General features: G+C 44.4%; 3 protein-coding genes across 4 annotated transcripts in view; 1 reads left to right on the forward strand and 2 right to left on the reverse strand.

The window, feature by feature from the left end:
- Window positions 1–1,243: 1,243 nt before the first annotated feature.
- On the reverse strand, window positions 1,244–4,315 carry LOC100284871 (uncharacterized). Its single transcript, NM_001157766.2, has 7 exons — window positions 3,872–4,315; window positions 3,639–3,720; window positions 2,974–3,169; window positions 2,507–2,636; window positions 2,219–2,406; window positions 1,919–2,025; window positions 1,244–1,654 (listed from the first exon to the last, which is right to left on the reverse strand). Exons 1-6 carry the CDS (start codon window positions 4,126–4,128, stop codon window positions 1,952–1,954), a joined length of 927 nt encoding a protein of 308 aa, NP_001151238.1. The 5' UTR covers window positions 4,129–4,315; the 3' UTR covers window positions 1,244–1,654; window positions 1,919–1,951.
- LOC100286197 (uncharacterized) overlaps window positions 1,244–23,177 on the reverse strand; it is a 29,863-nt gene continuing 7,929 nt past the window's right edge. Inside the window, exons 5-12 of the mRNA XM_035966969.1 lie at window positions 23,039–23,131; window positions 3,872–4,536; window positions 3,639–3,720; window positions 2,974–3,169; window positions 2,507–2,636; window positions 2,219–2,406; window positions 1,919–2,025; window positions 1,244–1,654 (exon numbers count right to left, since the gene is read on the reverse strand). Coding sequence (XP_035822862.1) covers window positions 1,952–2,025; window positions 2,219–2,406; window positions 2,507–2,636; window positions 2,974–3,169; window positions 3,639–3,720; window positions 3,872–4,128 — 927 coding nt within the window. The 5' untranslated portion in view covers window positions 4,129–4,536; window positions 23,039–23,131 and the 3' untranslated portion in view covers window positions 1,244–1,654; window positions 1,919–1,951. The remainder of the gene's footprint in view (window positions 1,655–1,918; window positions 2,026–2,218; window positions 2,407–2,506; window positions 2,637–2,973; window positions 3,170–3,638; window positions 3,721–3,871; window positions 4,537–23,038; window positions 23,132–23,177) is intronic.
- Window positions 20,677–22,878, forward strand: LOC118476981 (uncharacterized). Of its 2 annotated transcripts, none has more exons than XM_035967402.1 (3): window positions 20,677–21,716; window positions 21,803–21,921; window positions 22,003–22,878. In XM_035967402.1, exons 1-3 carry the CDS (start codon window positions 20,882–20,884, stop codon window positions 22,276–22,278), a joined length of 1,230 nt encoding a protein of 409 aa, XP_035823295.1. In that variant the 5' UTR covers window positions 20,677–20,881; the 3' UTR covers window positions 22,279–22,878. The 2 variants fall into 2 exon arrangements, with proteins under 2 accessions (XP_035823295.1, XP_035823296.1); XM_035967403.1 differs by having other exon boundaries at window positions 20,677–21,710; window positions 22,003–22,702.

Genomic DNA, 23,177 nt, shown 5'->3' on the forward strand with positions numbered 1-23,177 from the left:
CTTTGGTTTGTGTTGGCATCAATCCCAGAAAAGGAAATAGGTTAACATTTTCCTATAATTAATTTTGGTGGTTGATCATCAACACAAACACATGGACTAACTAGTTTGTCTAGAATTCATGTATTACATGTGCATAAGGTTCAACACAAACCAATAAAATATTCAAGTTAGGGACTCAATTTGAAACGGAGCAAAGAACTTGAGTGTGCTGAAGAATGGCGCACCGAACTGTCCAGTGTGCCACCGGACAGTGTCCGGTGCACCAGGACCGTACATGTGTCAACCAGCCACTCTCGGGAAAACGAAGGCACGCTCCGCTATAGTTACCGGACTGTCCGATGCCGCAAGAGAACAAAGCTCCAACGGTCGACTTCGCTCCGAACCCTAACAGTTGGGTGACGTGGCGGCACACCGGACAGCGCACATTACCTGTCCTGTGGCGCACCGGACTGTCCGGTGCGCCCATCGCGAGCAGCCTTCCCAACGGCTATGGAAGTGGTTGGAGGCTATAAATACCCCCATCCATCTCATTCGTATCAACCCAAGCATTCCAAACATCTCATTCAATATAAGAGCTAAAGACTCCACTCCAAGACACATCAAATAGATTGAATCCTCTCTAAGCCTACAAATCAACTCAATTTCATTAGGGACTTGAGAGAGGGTGTTCTTGTGTTCTTTTGTTGCTCTTGTTGCTTGGCCTGACCTTTTTCTTTTCTTACTCTTATTCTCAAGTGCTTTGTAAGCGAGGCAAGAGACATCAAGTGTGTGATGGTTCTTGTGGGGTCTTAGTGACCCGTGAGATTAAAGAAGAAGGCTCACTCGGTCTAAGTACCCGTTTGAGAGAGAAAAGGTTGAAATAGACCTGACCGTTTGAAAGAGAAAATGTTGAAATAGACCCGATCTTTGTGACCTCCTCAATGGGAACTAGATTTTTTGAAACCAAACATCGGTAAACAAATCACCGTGTTCACTCGCCTTATTTCTTGGTTGATTTGTTTTCCCTCTCTTTCGGACTTAAATTTAATTATAACGCTAACCCCCAGCTTGTAGTGTGTGTTTAAAGTTATAAATTTCATGTTTCGCCTAATCACCCCTCTAGGCGACTTTCAGTCATAATTATCAAATAATCTCGTGTCATCATTAAACAGTAATACAACATTCATGTACTAGATGTGAGCTCTATTATCTCTCAAAACACACTTTTTGTCACAATAATCTTGTGTCGTAATAACCGAAACCATAACGAAAACCACCGAACATTAGATGCTTTCTATCTTCAACAATATTACACCATTCATGTAGTAGATGTGAGCTTAGGCCTCGTTATTCATTAGTACCAAAGCTTATACTAGTAACACAGGTGTGGCACAAAACAAAATCTCAAACTCTATGCCCCCAGACACTACACCATTCCTCTATAGCTGGGGTACGGCAAGGTAAGAAAAAGAAAAGAAAAGACAAAAGCCAAGTCAGCAAGGATCAGACCCAAAAATACTGCAGGGATGAGCAAGGCCCCTGCTTATTGGCCCCTATTATCTGCAATTCTCCCCCCTCCAACAAAGGAGCAAAGAATACAGCTTCAGTGGGTCTGTAAAGCATACATGGGTGTCAACCCAGTAGACAGCCCCAAGTCACATGCATAGAGATCCATCTGCAGGAGAAAGTAGAGCGCCAAATCAGTTTTAACAATTCTTCAAGCAAAAGCAAAAAAAAATGGTTAAGGTCCTGTAATCCTGGCAAACAAATCAAGCAGCGCGGTTGGGTTGGTTTTATATGATCAGTCTCTAAGTGCAAAGGTAACTGGAGCCAGGTGCCAAGTTACTTCAAAGCTCAAGTCACATTTGTGCCAACACTAAATAAATGTTGATAAAATAGCACAAGTAGCACCTTACAAACCCAATCAAACAACATATACCTTTGGTACGCTCGACTCTCGAGTCTTGAAGGCTCAAGCTTTGTACTCGTGGATATGCATCCACTTGGTTGACGACCATTTATTTCCTCTAATCACAGGACAACCCCCTGCAAGAATATTGGGATATAAATAAAACTGTATATAACATATAAAAAGCTGGAGGACCAATATTTTTTCACAGGGTCACAGTAACAAGGCTACAAGGGCGTCAAAAATGAAAAGGTGGAATATATTCAGACGTTTCCTAATCATTGAATAAAAAAATAAGTAACGAAAACAAAAGGCGGGTATTGAACTAACCATGCAAACTTAATGGGTCCAGGGTGGCATCTGGTTTCATGCTCCAGAAAAGAAGTGCATCTCCCATCTTTGGTTTGACAGAAAGGCCTCTCTTGGCACACTCTGAAAGCTCATTGTACCATGGTAAAGAACTGACGTTCACATTTGCATCAGGGAAAATAGTCTCGCCCCCTTCTTCAACATCTGATCTGTACCGATTGAAAATAATAATTCATAAGAAAATACCACAGGCTGAATTAACAACACAAAAAATGTAACAAGAAAATAAATGTATAAACATGTGCTTACAGATACATCAGAAGAGTAGCCATCCTCTGACCACCATTCTTGGTGTTAAACTCATCAAGAAAATAATCAAAGTGAGGCTCATACTTCTGCCCGACTTCATAATGCAGTACTTGGAGTCCCTCTCCATGATCTGTAAGGCAGCATGAATTAATATGATTCAACAGCATAGTACATCCTCCAAATGATCAAAAGAAAAAAAAGAAAGAATGAGTTGGGAGATACATAGATAGACTGCATTTCATGATGGTAACATGCTGGCAGAACTCAGTTTCGTGTCATTGAGTGTAGTGTTATTCCTAACAAACAACTAAGAAGACACATATAACAATCAAATTGCGGTATGTGCTATGTGGGCGATAATTCTGCGTACACCTCAGTTCTAATTTATCGTTTTTAAGATCACGCTAAGCACAGAGCTTGCTCATGAAGAATATAGCTGTACACTAGACATCATAAAAATCACACACCTACAGGTATGAAGGTATAGTCTGCAATCCTCTTTTCAATTACTCGAATAACCTTGTCCCTTCCTCTTTGAAGAAACATGCCCGAACTTGTCCGGACCCTGCTGTCCTTGCTTTTACCAGTAGTGCTGTCGACAACTGTTGATTTTACCATGTGAGGCTTGGCCAATCCAATTAGGTATTCACACTCTTCCTTAGACTAAGGAAAAGAACAAAGTATCAGCAATCAGCTTAGTCAGAGAATCATTGACATCCGGTTATGAACTAAAAGTTATTAAAAGGTTCCATGTTGGGGGGTGGGGGTGAGGAGAAGCAGTTAATAAATAGCGACTACATAGATGGTACAGTATGCAAACAATTGAACACATACATAACATCTAAGATCTTTTTCCTAAATAAACTGTACAAATGGAATTGCATAACCAAGCAGGTCAACCTAAACACGGTATTTATTAAGTCAAGTGTACTCACAATAAAACTGGAATGCAGTACACACAATTGCTAAGTTCATAGTGAAGTCATAATTATTCTGTTCCCAGATCCAACTGTACTACCACACAACTCATGATTCTATCCAACCTGGTCATGAGAACCAGATGACGCGAAGAACATCAAACAGAAGAGCAAGCAGGCACAGACAGAGAGACCGCGGTGGTGGCATTGCTTACCAGGAAGTTGTGGTAGACGAATGCCCTTGGCTCCCACGAGATGACCTCGGTCCACTGCGCGCCGCGCTCTCCCAGCCCCTCCCTGCTCGCAACCAACCAACCAACCAACAGCAGCAGCGACGATCAGGATCAGCAGCGGATGGAGCCAAATCTGAAGGAGCGACAGCAGGCGGGGAAGGAAATGCGAGGGCCCGAGACGTGACGGAGTAAGGATCACATCAGTCGTGACTCACCCCAGGTCCCGGCGGGCGCGGGGGCGCGCGGGGCGGGTGTCGGCGGATTCGGTCTCCCCTCCGGCTGTGGTGGTGGCGGCGGCGTTCGGCGCTGACACGGGGAGCGAGAAGACGCCGAAGGCGATGAGCGCGAGGAGGGCGGCGGAGACGAGGAGCAGGGCCGTGAGGGCGACAGCGTACGGCGAGGCGCGGCCGCCGCGGGTCGGGAAGACGCGCGGCGGGCGGATCCCCCGCATGAGCGGGCGCGACGGCGCCATGGGGCGGGCGGATCTCCCGCGCGGGAGATCACAGGTGGGTGGTGTGGGGGAGGGAGGGAGCGGAGAGACGGTCGGGTCGCTTTCTGGCCCCTCCGCTTCGGGTTCCACTGCCTTCGTTTTCTTCGCGGGCGCGGAAAAGGGTGGGTGTGGGGCGGTGCAGCCGTCTCTCCGTCCGTGCCGCGGATTTGTCTCCGTCCGTGCCTGCCCAATGCCAAAACCGGGGGCCGCCGCACCACCGCCTCCGCATCAGGTTCAGTTCAGGTGGTGACTGTTGACTGCGGGACGACTGTCTCCACCTGTAACGTATCCCGTGGTCACGGAGCTTATGTGCTCATACAATCACTTTTGACCACCTTTGTTGTGCCGCGCCCGGCATGTCTCTTCTATGTGTCACTACTACACTCACCCCTGAATAAAAAATGAATGCATCAGATTTAAAATGCTCATATGAGCACAAGAGCTCCATAAACACAGGATACATTCCCATCTCCATAATTCATATTCATCTCTATATTAGTTCTTCGCGTTCTCCTCTAAAAAAAATCTCTCTTCTATATCTACATCCTTTTCAACATCCTATATATCTCTTCCTCTATACGTAAATACATAAATTAAAGATATATTTTATTTTTAATTTTTATACGTATATATTTGTTATATCTTGTTATATCTCGTTCTCTATACGTAAATACATAAATTAGAGATATATTTTATTTTTAATTTTGTACGTATGTATTTGTTATATGTTATACTCTCAAGTATATTATATATAGTTTAGTTTTACTAAATGTGTTATTTAAAATATTAAATGGATAGAGAAAAGTAAAGAGAAACTTTATATACAAAGGATGTAGCACTGTCTTCTAATTTAAATTTAGAGAACACCACTGGATATAACGAGAATCTCCTCTAAAATTTTAGAGTACAGGACGTACGTTTTACTGTGCCTGCTGGAGAGAGTCTAAACAGCTGTGTTGCTTGTTGCCGCACTCGAGCTAGCAACACTGAGCTGTGCTGCTTGATCGACTACGTCAAATCTTTCGTTGCAGTGTGTGATAGAAAGGTACTACCTCCGATTTTTTTATATTTGATGTTTCTTGATATAAAATTGAACAAAATTAAACTATTCAGCGTTAAATAAAATAAAAAATGAAGGTAGTAAAATTTATGATCATCTACTTAGGCCATTCTTTTTTTTAACGAGAAACTTTCTCTGCTTTTAGGAAAGCATATAGAGTTCAAATACAACCAAAAACACACGCACACTCAGCTGGGGATACCAGTTTACGCAAGACGCTAGAGAGCCTAACCTAACCCAACCACCTGTCGAGGCAGGTAACCAGCCCTCATGGCGGAAGCCACAAGCCAGAGCACCAAGACTACTACCCCTCAGGCTAGCTTCAACAAGGTTATGTAAACGGTACTAAATCCTACATTTATCGTGTCCCAGCTTCCTTTATACCTCCAACAAGGTCTGGTATAACGTGCTCTAAATTTTAGCGTTCGCTGGTGAAGTGCTAAATGTGGCGGACGAGCTGCGTCCTCTATACGCTAGTCGATCGTCCCTGCGCACTCACAGTGGGATCCCGAGGAGATTTGTTTCATAGAGAAGTTTTACTTTTTATGTTTTCTGTGCATGCTCTACGCATGTGACAAAAAAGCGATAAAAAATGAAGTGTGAAAGTTTAATTTCAGTACAAACGAACAGAATTCTGTTTGCGTGTACAGTAAGTTGTCAAAATTGTCATAGTGACCAATGTTAATTACTTTTTTTGAAATAGGTACGGTAGGTCAAATTCAAATTATATGCAAAAGGTAGAACAAATATTGTAGTTTATGGATTTTGTTAACGTTGTAGATATAGAGGACCGAATTTAGGGGACGTTGCTGGAGATGAAGAAGATATAGAGAATAAAATTTTTTAGAGAGTGTTGAGAGAATATTCCTTTAAAAAACCAAATTTAGAGGACGTTGCTGCAGACAGTCTCATATGGTGTTTCACACATAACAGAAATAGAAGATGATACAAAACAAAAACATCGCCCACCATGGAAGCCCACATATCCAGCATCCCAGGACCTCGGATCACACCGACATCAATATGTCAACCGTGACATATTTAGACCTAACTAAGACCCGAACAATAATTAAGGACCGGACTGACATATTTTAAAAGTTTGTGATCGAGATGAGACATGGTGACAAGTTTAAGGACAGAAAATGTATTTTACTCTTTAATTATTATGAATTGATCATGCATATATACAGTGTTCGGCTAGGCGGCGGTTAGGCGGCGACTAGGCGCGCCTAGGCGCTAATCGGTGGGCTGCCGCGTAGCCTAGGGCGCTGTGCGGCGTTTAGGCGGGTGCAGCGCCTAGGCGGCGCTCAGCCGCGCCTCTGCAGCGATTTTGCGGCGTGCAGGCTGAAAGGGAATTAGGCTTACACCTAGTTCCTAAATAATTTTGGTGGTTGAATTGCCCAACACAAATAATTGGACTAACTAGTTTGCCCAAGTGTGTAGATTATACAGGTGTAAAAGGTTCACCCTCAGCAAATAAAAAGACCAAGTTTTGGATTCAATAAAGGAGCAAAGGGGCAACCGAAGGCACCCCTGGTCTGGCGCACCGGACTGTCCGGTGTGCCACCGGACAGTGAACAGTACCTGTCCGGTGCACCAGGGGACTCAGACTCAAACTCGCCACCTTCGGGAATTTCCAGGGCGACTCAGCTATAATTCACCGGACTGTCCGGTGTACACCGGACAGTGTCCGGTGCGCCAAGGGCGGTCGCCCTCAGGAACTCGTCAGCTTCGGGAAATGCCAACGGCTAGTCCGCTATAATTCACCGGACTGTCCGGTGTACACCGGACTGTCCGGTGCGCCTCCGAAGCAACGGTCGTCTCCGCGCCAACGGCTCTCTGCCGCGCATTTAATGCGCGCTCTGCGCGCGCAGAAGTCAGAATCGCCCATGCTGGCACACCGGACAGCAAACAGTACCTATCCGGTGTGCACCGGACATCCAGGCGGGCCCACAAGTCAGAAGCTCCAACGGCCAGAATCCAACGGCAGTGATGACGTGGCAGGGGCACCGGACTGTCCGGTGTGCACCGGACTGTCCGGTGCGCCATCGAACAGACAGCCCAGCCAACGGTCATGTTTGGTGGTTGGGGCTATAAATACCCCAACCACCCCACCATTCATTGCATCCAAGTTTTCCACTTCTCAACTACTACAAGAGCTCTAGCATTCAAGTCTAGACACACTAAAGAGATCAAATCCTCTCCAATTCCACACAAAGCCCTAGTGACTAGTGAGAGTGATTTGCCGTGTTCATTTGAGCTCTTGCGCTTGGATTGCTTCTTTTCTTTCTCACTTGTTCTTGAGATCACCACTCCATTGTAATCAAGGCAAGAGGCACCAATTGTGTGGTGGCCCTTGCGGGGAAGTTTTGTTCCCGGCTTTGATTTGAGAAGAGAAGCTCACTCGGTCCAAGGGACCGTTTGAGAGAGGGAAGGGTTGAAAGAGACCCGGCCTTTGTGGCCTCCTCAACGGGGAGTAGGTTTGCAAGAACCGAACCTCGGTAAAACAAATCTCCGTGTCTCACTCGCTTATTCGCTTGGGATTTGTTTTGCGCCCTCTCTCGCGGACTCGTTTATATTTCTAACGCTAACCCGGCTTGTAGTTGTGTTTATATTTGTAAATTTCAGTTTCGCCCTATTCACCCCCCCTCTAGGCGACTATCAATTGGTATCAAAGCTCGGTGCTTCATTAGAGCCTAACCGCTCGAAGTGATGTCGGGAGATCACGCCAAGAAGGAGATGGAGACCGGCGAAAAGCCCACTACAAGCCAAGGGAGCACTTCATCGGAAGAGTCCCACACCAAGAGGAAGGAGAAGAAGAAGGACTCCTCCAAACGGAAGGAGAAAAAGTCTTCCTCTTCTCACCACAAAGAGAAGAAGGAAAAATCTTCTTCTCACAAGCCGCATCGGAGAGGGGACAAGCACAAAAGAATGAGGAAGGTGGTCTACTACGAGACCGACACTTCATCAACATCAACCTCCGACTCCGACGCGCCCTCCGTCACTTCTAAGCGCCAAGAGCGCAAGAAGTATAGTAAGATTCCCCTACGCTACCCTCGCATTTCCAAACATACTCCTTTACTTTCCGTCCCATTAGGCAAACCACCAACTTTTGATGGTGAAGATTACGCTAGGTGGAGCGATTTAATGCGATTTCATCTAATCTCGCTCCACAAAAGTATATGGGATGTTGTTGAGTTTGGTGCACAGGTACCGTCGGTAGGGGATGAGAACTATGATGAGGATGAGGTGACCCAAATCGAGCACTTCAACTCACAAGCAACGACAATACTCCTCGCCTCTCTAAGTAGAGAGGAGTATAACAAAGTACAAGGGTTGAAGAGCGCTAAGGAGATTTGGGATGTGCTCAAAACCGCGCACGAAGGAGATGAGCTCACCAAGATCACCAAGCGGGAAACGATCGAGGGGGAGCTCGGTCGGTTCCGGCTTCGCAAAGGGGAGGAGCCACAACACATGTACAACCGGCTCAAGACTTTGGTGAACCAAGTGCGCAACCTCGGGAGCAAGAAGTGGGATGACCACGAAGTGGTAAATGTTATTTTAAGATCTCTCATTTTTCTTAATCCCACTCAAGTTCAATTGATTCGTGGTAATCCTAGATATACTAAAATGACCCCCGAGGAAGTTATCGGGCATTTTGTAAGTTTTGAGTGCATGATAGAAGGCTCGAGGAAAATCAACGAGCTTGGCGACCCATCCGAAGCCCAACCAGTTGCATTCAAGGCAACGGAGGAGAAGAAGGAGGAGTCTACACCAAGTAGACAACCAATAGACGCCTCCAAGCTCGACAATGAGGAAATGGCGCTCGTCATCAAGAGCTTCCGCCAAATCCTCAAGCAAAGGAGGGGGAAGGACTACAAGTCCCGCTCCAAGAAGGTTTGCTACAAGTGTGGTAAGCCCGGTCATTTTATTGCTAAATGTCCTATATCTAGTGACAGTGACCGAGGCGACGACAAGAAGGGGAGAAGAAAGGAGAAGAAAAGGTACTACAAGAAGAAGGGCGGTGATGCCCATGTTTGTCGGGAATGGGATTCCGACGAAAGCTCAAGCGACTCCTCCGACGACGAGGACGCCGCCAACATCGCCGTCACCAAGGGACTCCTCTTCCCCAACGTCGGCCACAAGTGCCTCATGGCAAAGGACGGCAAAAAGAAGAAGGTTAAATCCAACTCCTCCACTAAATATGAATCTTCTAGTGATGATAATGCTAGTGATGAGGAGGATAATTTGCGTTCCCTTTTTGCCAACCTTAACATAGCTCAAAAGGAAAAATTAAATGAATTAGTTAGTGCTATTCATGAAAAGGATGACCTTTTGGATGCCCAAGAGGATTGTCTAATTAAAGAAAACAAGAAACATGTTAAGGTTAAAAATGCTTATGCTCTAGAAGTAGAAAAATGTCAAAAACTATCTAGTGAGCTAAGCACTTGTCGTGAAATGATTGACAACCTTAGAAATGAAAATGCTATTTTAAATGCTAAGGTTGATTCACATGTTTGTAATGTTTCAATTCCCAATCTTAGAGATGATAATGTTGACTTGCTTGCTAAGATTGATGAATTGAATGTATCTCTTGCTAGCCTTAGATTAGAGAATGAAGATTTAATTGCTAAGGCTAAAGATTTTGATGTTTGCAAAGTTACAATTTCCGATCTTAGAGATAAAAATGATATTCTTCATGCTAAGATTGTTGAGCTTAATTCTTGCAAACCCTCTACATCTATTGTTGAGCATGTATCTATTTGTACTAGATGTAGAGATGTTGATATTCATGCTATTCATGATCATATGGCTTTAATTAAACAACAAAATGATCATATAGCAAAACTAGATGCTAAAATTGCCGAGCACAACTTAGAAAATGAGAAATTTAAATTTGCTCGTAGCATGCTTTATAATGGGAGACGCCCTGGCATTAAGGATGGCATTGGCTTCAAAAGGGGAGACAATGTCAAAATTAGTGCCCCTCCTAAAAGATTGTCAAATTTTGTTAAGGGCAAGGCTCCCATGCCTCAGGATAACGAGGGTTACATTTTATACCCTGCCGGTTATCCCGAGGACAAAATTAGGAAAATTCATTCTAGGAAGTCTCACTCTGGCCCTAATCATGCTTTTATATATAAGGGTGAGACATCTAGCTCTAGGCAACCAACCCGCGCCAAGTTGCCTAGAAAGAAAACTCCTAATGCATCAAATGATCATGCCATTTCATTTAAAACTTTTGATGCTTCTTATGTGCTTACTAACAAATCCGGCAAAGTAGTTGCCAAGTTTGTTGGGGGCAAACACAAGGGTTCCAAGACTTGTGTTTGGGTACCCAAAGTTCTTGTGTCTAATGCCAAAGGACCCAAAACCGTTTGGGTACCTAAAGTCAAGAACTAAAATTGTTTTGTAGGTTTATGCATCCGGGGGCTCAAGTTGGATACTCGACAGCGGGTGCACAAACCACATGACCGGGGAGAAAAGGATGTTCTCCTCATATGAGAAAAACCAAGATCCCCAACAAGCTATCACATTCGGGGATGGAAATCAAGGTTTGGTCAAAGGACTTGGTAAAATTGCTATATCTCCTGACCATTCTATTTCCAATGTTTTTCTTGTTGATTCTTTAGACTACAATTTGCTTTCCGTATCCCAATTGTGTCAAATGGGCTACAACTGTCTATTCACTGATGTAGGTGTCACTGTCTTTAGAAGAAGTGATGATTCAATAGCATTTAAGGGAGTGTTAGAGGGTCAGCTATACTTGGTAGATTTTGATAGAGCTGAACTCGACACTTGCTTAATTGCTAAGACTAACATGGGCTGGCTCTGGCATCGCCGACTAGCACATGTTGGGATGAAGAATCTTCACAAGCTTCTAAAGGGAGAACACATTTTAGGATTAACAAATGTTCATTTTGAGAAAGACAGGGTTTGTAGCGCATGCCAGGCGGGAAAGCAGGTTGGAGCTCATCATCCACACAAGAACATAATGACGACCGACAGGCCACTGGAGCTCCTACACATGGATCTATTCGGCCCGATCGCTTACATAAGCATCGGCGGGAGTAAGTACTGTCTAGTTATTGTGGATGATTATTCTCGCTTCACTTGGGTATTCTTTTTACAGGAAAAATCTCAAACCCAAGAGACCTTAAAGGGATTCTTGAGACGGGCTCAAAATGAGTTCGGCTTAAGGATCAAGAAAATAAGAAGCGACAACGGGACGGAGTTCAAGAACTCACAAATTGAAGGCTTCCTTGAGGAGGAGGGCATCAAGCATGAGTTCTCCTCTCCCTACACGCCACAACAAAATGGTGTAGTGGAGAGAAAGAATCGAACTCTATTGGACATGGCAAGAACCATGCTTGATGAGTACAAGACACCGGACCGGTTTTGGGCCGAAGCGGTCAACACCGCCTGCTACGCCATCAACCGGTTATATCTTCACCGAATCCTCAAGAAGACATCATATGAACTCCTAACCGGTAAAAAGCCCAACATTTCATACTTTAGAGTTTTTGGTAGCAAATGTTTTATTCTTGTTAAAAGAGGTAGAAAATCTAAATTTGCTCCTAAAACTGTAGAAGGCTTTTTACTTGGTTATGACTCAAACACAAGGGCATATAGGGTCTTTAACAAGTCCACTGGACTAGTTGAAGTCTCATGTGACGTTGTGTTTGATGAAACTAACGGCTCTCAAGTAGAGCAAGTTGATCTTGATGAGATAGGTGAAGAACAGGCTCCATGCATAGCGCTAAGGAACATGTCCATTGGGGATGTGTGTCCTAAGGAATCCGAAGAGCCTCCGATTGCACAAGATCAACCATCCTCCTCCATGCAAGCATCTCCACCAACTCAAAATGAGGATGACGCTCAAGTTGATGAAGAAGAAGATCAATCAAATGAGCCACCTCAAGATGATGGCCATGATCAAGGGGGAGATGTAAATAAGGAAGATAAGGAGGATGAAGAGCAAAGGCCGCTACACCCAAGAGTCCACCAAGCAATTCAACGAGATCACCCCGTCGACACCATCCTCGGCGACATTCATAAGGGGGTAACTACTCGATCTCGTGTTGCCCATTTTTGTGAACATTACTCGTTTGTTTCCTCTATTGAGCCACACAGGGTAGAGGAAGCACTCCAAGATTCGGATTGGGTGGTGGCAATGCAAGAGGAGCTCAACAACTTCACTAGGAACGAGGTATGGCATTTAGTTCCACGTCCTAACCAAAATGTTGTAGGAACCAAATGGGTCTTCCGCAACAAGCAAGACGAGCATGGTGTGGTGACAAGGAACAAAGCTCGACTTGTGGCCAAGGGATACTCCCAAGTCGAAGGTTTGGATTTCGGTGAAACCTATGCACCCGTAGCTAGGCTTGAGTCAATTCGCATATTATTGGCCTATGCTACTTACCATGGCTTTAAGCTTTATCAAATGAACGTGAAAAGTGCCTTCCTCAATGGACCAATCAAGGAAGAGGTCTATGTTGAGCAACCTCCCGGCTTTGAAGACAGTGAGTATCCTAACCATGTCTATAAGCTCTCTAAGGCGCTTTATGGGCTCAAGCAAGCCCCAAGAGCATGGTATGAATGCCTTAGAGATTTCCTTATTGCTAATGGCTTCAAAGTCGGTAAAGCCGATCCTACACTCTTTACTAAAACTCTTGAAAATGACTTGTTTGTATGCCAAATTTATGTTGATGATATTATATTTGGGTCTACTAACGAGTCTACATGTGAAGAGTTTAGTAGGATCATGACACAAAAATTCGAGATGTCTATGATGGGGGAGTTGAAGTATTTCTTAGGATTCCAAGTAAAGCAACTCCAAGAGGGCACCTTCATTAGCCAAACGAAATACACTCAAGACATCTTAACCAAGTTTGGAATGAAGGATGCCAAACCCATCAAGACACCCATGGGAACTAATGGGCATCTCGACCTCGACACGGGAGGTAAGTCCGTGGATCAAAAGGTATACCGGTCGATGATAGGTTCTTTACTCTACTTATGTGCATCTCGACCGGATATTATGCTTTCCGTATGCATGTGTGCAAGATTCCAAGCCGACCCTAAGGAAGCTCACCTTACGGCCGTAAAACGAATCTTGAGATATTTGGCTTATACTCCTAAGTTTGGGCTTTGGTATCCTAGGGGATCCACATTTGATTTGATTGGATATTCGGATGCCGATTGGGCGGGGTGCAAAATCAATAGGAAGAGCACATCGGGGACTTGCCAGTTCTTGGGAAGATCCTTGGTGTCTTGGGCTTCAAAGAAGCAAAATTCGGTCGCTCTTTCCACCGCCGAAGCCGAGTACATTGCCGCAGGCCATTGTTGCGCGCAATTGCTTTGGATGAGGCAAACCCTGCGGGACTACGGTTACAAATTAACCAAAGTCCCTTTGCTATGTGACAATGAGAGTGCAATCAAAATGGCCGACAATCCCGTCGAGCATAGCCGCACTAAGCACATAGCCATTCGGTATCACTTTTTGAGGGATCACCAACAAAAGGGAGATATCGAGATTTCATACATTAATACTAAAGATCAATTAGCCGATATCTTTACCAAGCCTCTTGATGAACAATCTTTTAACAAACTTAGGCATGAGCTCAATATTCTTGATTTACGCAATTTCTTTTGCTAGATTGCACACATTGCTCTTTTATATACCTTTAATCCTGTCTCTTTTATATGCTATGACTAATGTGTTTTCAAGTCTATTTCAAACCAAGTCATAGGTATATTGAAAGGGAATTAGAGTCTTCGGCGAAGACAAAGGCTTCCACTACGTAACTCATCCTTCGCCGTCGCTCCAAGCAACTCTCCGTTCTAGGGGGAGAAAACATGAGCACCAAGCAAAAGGACTTCGTCTTTGGTATAATCTTAACTCATTATTCATTACCAAAGGGGAAGAAAGCCTTCGAGGGCTCTAATGATTCCGTTTTTGGCGATTCATGCCAAAAAGGGGGAGAAATGGCCCAAAGCAAAAGGACCGCACCACCACCTATTTCAAAATTTCAAAAACTCAGTGTTGAATATTTTTCAATTGGTATCCTATTGTGTTCAAAAAGGGGAGAAAGTAGTATTTCAAAATGATACATCAAAACCCTCTTGAACACTAAGAGGAGGATCTCATTTAGGGGGAGTTTTGTTTAGTCAAAAGAAAAAGCATTAGGATCAGGGGGAGAAAATTTCAAATCTTGAAAATGCTTTGCAAAAATTCTTATTCATTTACCTTTGACTATTTGCAAAAGAACTTTGAAAATGATTTACAAAAGAGTTTGCAAAAACAAAACATGTGGTGCAAGCGTGGTCCAAAATGATAAATAAGAAAGAAACATTCCATGCATATCTTGTAAGTAGTTTTATTGGCTTAATTCCAAGCAACCTTTACACTTACATTATGCAAACTAGTTCAATTGTACACTTCTATATTTGCTTTGGTTTGTGTTGGCATCAATCACCAAAAAGGGGGAGATTGAAAGGGAATTAGGCTTACACCTAGTTCCTAAATAATTTTGGTGGTTGAATTGCCCAACACAAATAATTGGACTAACTAGTTTGCCCAAGTGTGTAGATTATACAGGTGTAAAAGGTTCACCCTCAGCAAATAAAAAGACCAAGTTTTGGATTCAATAAAGGAGCAAAGGGGCAACCGAAGGCACCCCTGGTCTGGCGCACCGAACTGTCCGGTGTGCCACCGGACAGTGAACAGTACCTGTCCGGTGCACCAGGGGACTCAGACTCAAACTCGCCACCTTCGGGAATTTCCAGGGCGACTCAGCTATAATTCACCGGACTGTCCGGTGTACACCGGACAGTGTCCGGTGCGCCAAGGGCGGTCGCCCTCAGGAACTCGTCAGCTTCGGGAAATGCCAACGGCTAGTCCGCTATAATTCACCGGACTGTCCGGTGTACACCGGACTGTCCGGTGCGCCTCCGAAGCAACGGTCGTCTCCGCGCCAACGGCTCTCTGCCGCGCATTTAATGCGCGCTCTGCGCGCGCAGAAGTCAGAATCGCCCATGCTGGCACACCGGACAGCAAACAGTACCTGTCCGGTGTGCACCGGACATCCAGGCGGGCCCACAAGTCAGAAGCTCCAACGGCCAGAATCCAACGGCAGTGATGACGTGGCAGGGGCACCGGACTGTCCGGTGTGCACCGGACTGTCCGGTGCGCCATCGAACAGACAGCCCAGCCAACGGTCATGTTTGGTGGTTGGGGCTATAAATACCCCAACCACCCCACCATTCATTGCATCCAAGTTTTCCACTTCTCAACTACTACAAGAGCTCTAGCATTCAAGTCTAGACACACTAAAGAGATCAAATCCTCTCCAATTCCACACAAAGCCCTAGTGACTAGTGAGAGCGATTTGCCGTGTTCATTTGAGCTCTTGCGCTTGGATTGCTTCTTTTCTTTCTCACTTGTTCTTGAGATCACCACTCCATTGTAATCAAGGCAAGAGGCACCAATTGTGTGGTGGCCCTTGCGGGGAAGTTTTGTTCCCGGCTTTGATTTGAGAAGAGAAGCTCACTCGGTCCAAGGGACCGTTTGAGAGAGGGAAGGGTTGAAAGAGACCCGGCCTTTGTGGCCTCCTCAACGGGGAGTAGGTTTGCAAGAACCGAACCTCGGTAAAACAAATCTCCGTGTCTCACTCGCTTATTCGCTTGGGATTTGTTTTGCGCCCTCTCTCGCGGACTCGTTTATATTTCTAACGCTAACCCGGCTTGTAGTTGTGTTTATATTTGTAAATTTCAGTTTCGCCCTATTCACCCCCCCTCTAGGCGACTATCACAGGCGCCGTAGGCGGGCGCGCAGGCGGGCAGCGGGAGCGCGCGACCGAGTTTTTAGCGCGCGCCGTCCTGCTCCCGCGCGGGAAAATCCACAGTCCAGACGCTATCCCGCTCGGCCTCCCTCCTCCCCACGCGGCAAAATCCAGACGCTATCCCGCGCCGAAGGAAGTGCAGCCGCCGGCCTCCCTCGTCCCCGCCGGCCCTACTTCCTGCCAGTGCCAGTGCCGGAGGAAGTTCAGCCGCCGCACCCCTCCCCGCCGGCTGCTCCCAAGGTGAGTTCTCCTCCCCCGTCGGCTGCTCCCCTCCTTGCTCATCCCCCTCCGCCAGCCGCTCCCCTGCTAACTTGGCCTCCCCTGCTTTTAGCCTCTAGATCCTGTGAAGCGCCCCAATCCTCTGGGACTCAAATGTGATACAATTACTAGTCCCAGGAGGCTAGTAAACACATTTATACATCAGATGATTTCAGATCTGCTTAAACGAGACAAACCTATAACGGTGGCGATCAACTTTAAGAGTTGGTCCACAACTCGGGACATATCATCAGAGTGGGACTAAAGCAGCCCGATATACGCAGCGAAGCAAATCAGCGGTCCAACAGCCACAGGCAAGGTTGGGAACAGTCGTAACTCTTACCCGATCTCCTTTTTCTGAAAAACAACAAATAAGCAAGGGTGAGTACAAACGTACTCAGCAGCCCACCTTCACCCGCGGAATGGGGAAGTCAGATATAATGCATGGAATATGTGGAGCTCAGGATATTTTGCAGAAACAACATTATTTTATGCAGGGTTGTTTTGAAAAACATTTTGTATTTTCGCAAAGCGCATCCTCTCCAAAAGGAGCAGGAAGTTTTTCAATATTAGAACAAAATCCCCTGGACTAAACCATCCAGGTATCTCAGCAGTTTCCCACTGGTTTTCATTTTCAAAAACAGCTACTGGACCTCCCGTCCACCATAGCTCACGGCTCAACCGCCGGACCTTTTTAAAAACCACTTTTCTCAAAAGCACCTCTTTTTTTGGAAAACAAAACACTAATTGCCATACCGCACCAGACTCGTCCATTCCTGTGGACACAGACTATTCGAATAGGTTTTCAAACTCTACGTGGAGGTGTACACTTTACCCACTAGTCCGGCTCTGCGATCTCATGATCAATGAGATCCGAATCCGAATCTCTTTCTTTCCCTGCACGTCCTAACCTTAACGGTTATACCGGAAGGAGTCAGGCCACCACCATGTCCAAATCGGACAAAACATTCCCCCTCCTTATCCTCCCGGTGCTCCCCAGCCTTCATAACCCTGGGGTCGGACCGCACGAGTTCAGATTGAGTGACTGCCCACACAGTCTCGAGTGGTTGTACTATTAAAGAGTACAGGTAGTGAAGATGACAAACCGGTCCTTATATGAGGGGACAATCCTTCTGCTCACGCCTAAACCAGCTGAGCCAACACCTTAGGCCCTCCCCTAAACCAGGGAGTCCCTGATTATCCCACTCACAAGGTGATAAGGGTGAAAACCCTTCATCATACACATTTTGAAAAGCATTTTCTTTTGAAAACTCACACCCTTTCTCAAATCATTTGTAACAAATATATTAAGGATTGATTGCGGCAAGCGGCTTGGGTGGCCATAATAACTTATCTCAAAATCATATCATGCATAAAATAACAGGCTGATGGTTGTGGTTGAAAAACATAGGTAACTTATGCATCAAAGGGATCCAGTGAGCTTGCTGTGCTTATCCGGCGAAGGGGGAAGGAGAGCTCGCGGAACTGGCTTCTGGCTCCACCGCCTAGCGTAGACTTGCGGATCTGGCCTCCACGAGACGGCACGAACGCTCCGATAACTATGCAACATGAACAAGCAAACATACAAACCAGCAAGTATACCAACAAATATTTAGTATAGTGGTCAGAATAGCGATATATGGATGGGTAGAGTCTTGAGTAGAATCTGTGTCATGTGGTGTTGTGATATTACTAGTGGTGGAGCGGAGGTGCTTACCAGGAGGGTGGACTGGAGGCGAAGCGACACTACGTGTGTAGCCGGCAGAGCAGAGTAACTGAGTGGGTGGGGTGTTTGCCTTGGCTGAGGGTGTTGAGTGTGTGTGGAGAGGGAGAGGGTAGCTGGGTGTATTTATAGCTGGGTGTATGTGGTGTAGCACAGTGAAGTTCACTGTTGGTGAGAATAGTGACGAATGAATCGTCTGACTTAGTATGAATAGAAGAGTTATAGGCAGAATATGAGACAAGAGTATTTTGGGAGTTTTCTGGAATATGGACCATGCTTAAGGGATGACATGGTTGGATAGGGAATAGTTTGATAAGAATTTAGAAACGAGAATTATTGGAATCTGAGTTTGGGAGCCTGGTTCGAAGGAATCTCAAAGTTAAGCGTGCTCAACTTGGAGAAACCTGGGATGGGTGACCAGATGGGAAGTTCCCACTAGAAGGGAAATCACAGTCACCGGAGTTCGTATGACTGGAATATGGATCTGGCTGGTCTTAGGTGGACTAGACAGCATGATGTATGAGTAGTTGAAATTTGGGGTGATCGGCTAATTGATTAATAGTAACGATGAATAGTGACGACAAAAAGTTACTATAGATATCATCGATGAGTAGTAACGATGATAAATAGTAACGATGATGAATAGTAACAACAAATAGTAACGATAGTGAATAGTGTCGGTGAATAGTAATGATGAATAGTAATGGTAAATACTGATGGTGAATAGTCGTATGAACGAACGATGAACGATGAATAGGAACGATGAACGAACGAACGATCGAATGATCGGACGAACGAACGATCGGAATTTCGGCAGCATAACGGCAGGACAAAGATTATCTAGAAGAACGATGAATAGGGACTATGAACGAACGATGAACGATGAATAGGAACTATGAACGAACGATGAACGATGAATAGGAACTATGAACGAACGATGAACGATCGAATGATCGAACGAACGAACGATCGGAATTTCGGCAGCATAACGGTAGGAAAAAGATTATTTGGACGAACGAATAGACGAACGATCGAACGATCGGACGAACGGACGAACGAACCATGAACGATCAGACGAAGGATCGAACGATCTGACGAACGAACAAACTAAGAACAGGGGACGAACGATCGAAGAACGATCGAACGATCCTTGTGCTAGTGTGTGCTTGTGTGGAACATGGAGTGGGTGTGTGGGGGGGAAGAGAGTTGCCATGAAATGGCTTGGGGTGGGATGAGAGGAGGCCCTTGCCCCTGTATTTATAGCCATGGTGGGGGGATTAGGGGGACGGATGAGAGGATTAGTGGGAGGATGAGAGGATTAGTGGGAGATTAGCATGTATTTGTCTTGTATAAGTGAGATTAGCTTGTAGAGCTCACCGTATGACACTAGAGGCATACGTATACGTATGAGCATGAGGAAAGTTATGAAGAAAATATTTATAGGGACTTGAAAAATGATTCTGAAGGTATTTCTCAAGAGGAAAATACTTGGAGATATATCGGTGGAATATCTGGGCAATATTTCTGGAAAGAACTTGAGGGGATTACTCGGGAAATATCTGGGCGGTATTTCTGGAAAGAATTTGAGGGGTTCACTAGAGAAACATTTGTAGGATATTTGAGGAGGATTTTGGAGAGAATATAGACCACTATATTTTATTTGCTGATATCAACTCGCAAACAAACATTTTGAAATGAAATTTGAAATTCATTTTGAATTTAGGGCGAGTTTGAGAAAATTTCAGGATTTGAATTTTTGGGATGCTACATCCTGCGGTCAAGAGAAAGGATAGCCTGCGGTGTACAAGTGAAAGGATTAAGGATGTCATCAGAAACTGCAGCTGCACCTTCTGAAACTGAAGCGGCTAGAGCGAATCTCCTAAAAAGAAATTCAGATGATGTTGGATGGGAATATGGTGTTCTTGTTGATGCTAACAACAAAGACAAGGTGAAGTGTAAGTTCTGTGACAAGGAGATGAGAGGAGGGATTTATAGGTTGAAGGAGCATCTTGCCCATGTTGGAAATAATGTGAAGAAATGCACGTCTGCAACACCGCAGGCTCTAGAGGCTAAAGAGAAGTGCAAGAAAGCAATAGAGGCTGCAAAAAGGAAGAGGGAGGAGAAGACTGTTCGTGAGCTAGAACTTAGAGAGGAAGTGAATGTATCTAGGGTTGGAGAGGAGTCAGAAGAAGTCACTTGTGTTGGAAGCTCACAGCCTCACAAATTAGGGCCAATTGACAAATGGACACGTGCTATTGATCCTACCAAGGCTGATTCATTCAAACAACAGCAACTGAACAAGGAACTATGGAAAGAAAGAGAGCATGAGGTGCACAAGTTTATTGCAAGATGGGCCTATAATCATGGTAAATTGCTAGTATACGATGTTGTTTTCACATTTTAAAATTCATGAACTGAACAGTAATTAGACTTCATTTTTTAATCATTGGCAGGAATACCTTTCAATGCATGTGATAATGATGAGTTCAAGCAAATGTGTGAAGCAATTGGACAATTTGGACCAGGACTTACACCTCCAACTCAAGATGCCTTTCGAGGTAGTTTGCTGGAAGAAGAATATGAAAGAACCAAGTGTTTGCTGCAGGAACGTGAAGCCGAGAAGATGAAAAATGTGTGCTCTATTATGACCGATGCTTGGTCAGATAGGAAGAGGAGAAGCATAATGAATATATGCACTAATTGTGCTGATGGAACCTCCTTCATCAGCTCAAAAGAGATGTCAGATGTGTCACACACAAGTGAAGTCATTTTTGAATTAGTGGACAAAGCAATTGAAGACATTGGTGAAGAAAATGTGGTGCAAGTAGTCACTGACAATGCCCTAACAACATGGGAGCAAAGAAGCTATTGCTTGAGAAGAGACCACAAATATTTTGGACCTCTTGTGCAACTCACACAATCAACTTGATGCTCCAAGGAATTGGCAACTTGCCTTGGTTCAGGAAAGTGATTGACCAAGCAAAGTCATTTACCATATTTGTGTATGGCCACACAAGAACATTGGAGTGCTTGAGATACTTCACAGAGGGGAAAGAGCTAGTGAGGCCAGGAGTGACTAGGTTTGTTTCATACTTTCTCACTTTGAACAGTATGCAAGAGAAGAAGGACCAGTTAAGGAAGATGGTGGTTCATAGCAGGTGGGACTCATTAAAGGATGTGAAATCAAAGAAAGGAAAAGAGGCCACAACTACTATATTGAGTCCAGCCTTTTGGAAGGATGTGAAGCTAATGTTGGCTGTTTTTGAGCCATTGGTCAAAGTCCTCCGTTTGGTTGATGGGGATGTGAAGCCATCCATGGGTTTCCTTTATGGAGAGCTACTAAAGGCAAAGAGAGAGGTCAAAGAGGCCTTTGGCAATGTTGAGTCTCGATTCAAAGATGTTATGGCTGTAATTGAGAAGAAGATGAATGGAAGACTTGATTCTCCATTGCATTTGACAGCTTTTTTGCTGAATCCACACTATAGCTATGCTAACCCATCAATCTTTGATGAGCCCAAAATGAATGAAGCCTTCATATCTTGTGTCGAGCAATTTTATTATCATGATGAGGACCAACAAGAACAGGCTGTCAACTTTGAATTTAAAAAAATTCAGAATAGAGAAGGACCATTTAGCAAGAAGCTTGCAAGAACTTTTCAAAACTATGATTACAATCCAGGTAGAGGTACTTATTATATGGTTGTTTGCTGTTTTCTAACATGGTTGTTTGGTGTTTTTTAAACTAATAGAGGTGTTTCTAATTTATTTTAGCATCATGGTGGCGGTTATATGGAACTGAAACACCAGCTTTACAGAAGATGGCTACAAGGATATTATCTTTGACATCAAGCTCTTCTGGTTGTGAAAGAAATTGGAGTGGGTTTGAAGGGGTTAGTACCTATCTATTAATCATTTCAGCACTACTATGATTAAATTTCAGAACTGAAAATGCTTTTGTTTCTAATTTATATATACACACTAAGAAGAGAAATAGGCTGACTACAACCCGCCTCAACAAGTTGGTCTATATTCAGTTCAATAACAGGCTGATGAATAAGAGAGAAAAGATTAAGTCAAAGAAAATCATTGATGTTCTCTTGTCTAGTGATACAACTGAAGCTCAAGGTTTTCTCCAAGAGGGTGGAGATGATTGTGCACAAGTTGTCGTTAGAGATGGGGAGGAAGATGAGATGGAAGGTACAGGGATACCTTGGTCTGTTATTGGAGAGGCAGTGGGAGCAGAATAACAGCTTGAGCCTCGTAGAAGTGCAAGAGTGAGAAAGCTCTATGAAGGAGAAGAGTTTGAGTATGAAGAAGAAGAGTATGAAGATGAAGATTTGTGCTACAGTGAAGATGAAATATGATCTGGACCATCTCCATCTAGTAGTGAAGCCTTTTGTGATGCCCTGGTCTTATGAACTACAACTATGTCACTTTGTGTCTGTGTGTCTTCTTTTGTGTGAGACCTGAACTAAGAACTATGTGCTTGTGATGTCCTTTATTTATAAATTGTATTCTGCACTTGTATTACTGTCCTATCCACTTGTGTTGTAATTACCAGGTGCTGATATGGTGTGCTCAACTGCTCATGAATGGGAGGCTGCTGAAATCATCCAGATAAGTCACAATTTAGTGTTTTCTATTTTTTCGATGAACAGCTAGCTGTCTATTGACTAATTTACTAACTACTAGCTGTCAAAATGTGTTACAGCCTTGCAGGAGCTAGGAACATGCAAGAGTAAGCTCAGCTAGGAATCAGATATGTCTACTGGCCTTCTTTTTATACTTACTGTGACTCATATATAGTAGTTATATACGTATATATAGTTATATATATATATATTATGGCTATATTGCCAAAACGGCTAGAAAAGCGCCTAAGACCGAGTACTCCCGACTAGGCGCTAGGCAATAGGTCACCGCCTAGATTCCGTCTAGCGCCTAGCTGAACTTTGCATATATAATGTAACTCCATCTCCATAAGGAAGAGTAGGACTTGTTGAGTACCTTTGTATTTGTTGTTGAGGATCCTAACTTTGTGTTCGACGAGTAGCGTGTTCCTATATTCAGTTTTCCTATAGTGCCATTGTGTTGTAGCAGCTGCCATGAACAACGAGAAGCTCACTTTTGACATCTAAGACAGCAA

Source organism: Zea mays, chromosome 4 (genome assembly GCF_902167145.1).
Source record: "Zea mays cultivar B73 chromosome 4, Zm-B73-REFERENCE-NAM-5.0, whole genome shotgun sequence".
Lineage (NCBI taxonomy): Eukaryota > Viridiplantae > Streptophyta > Magnoliopsida > Poales > Poaceae > Zea > Zea mays.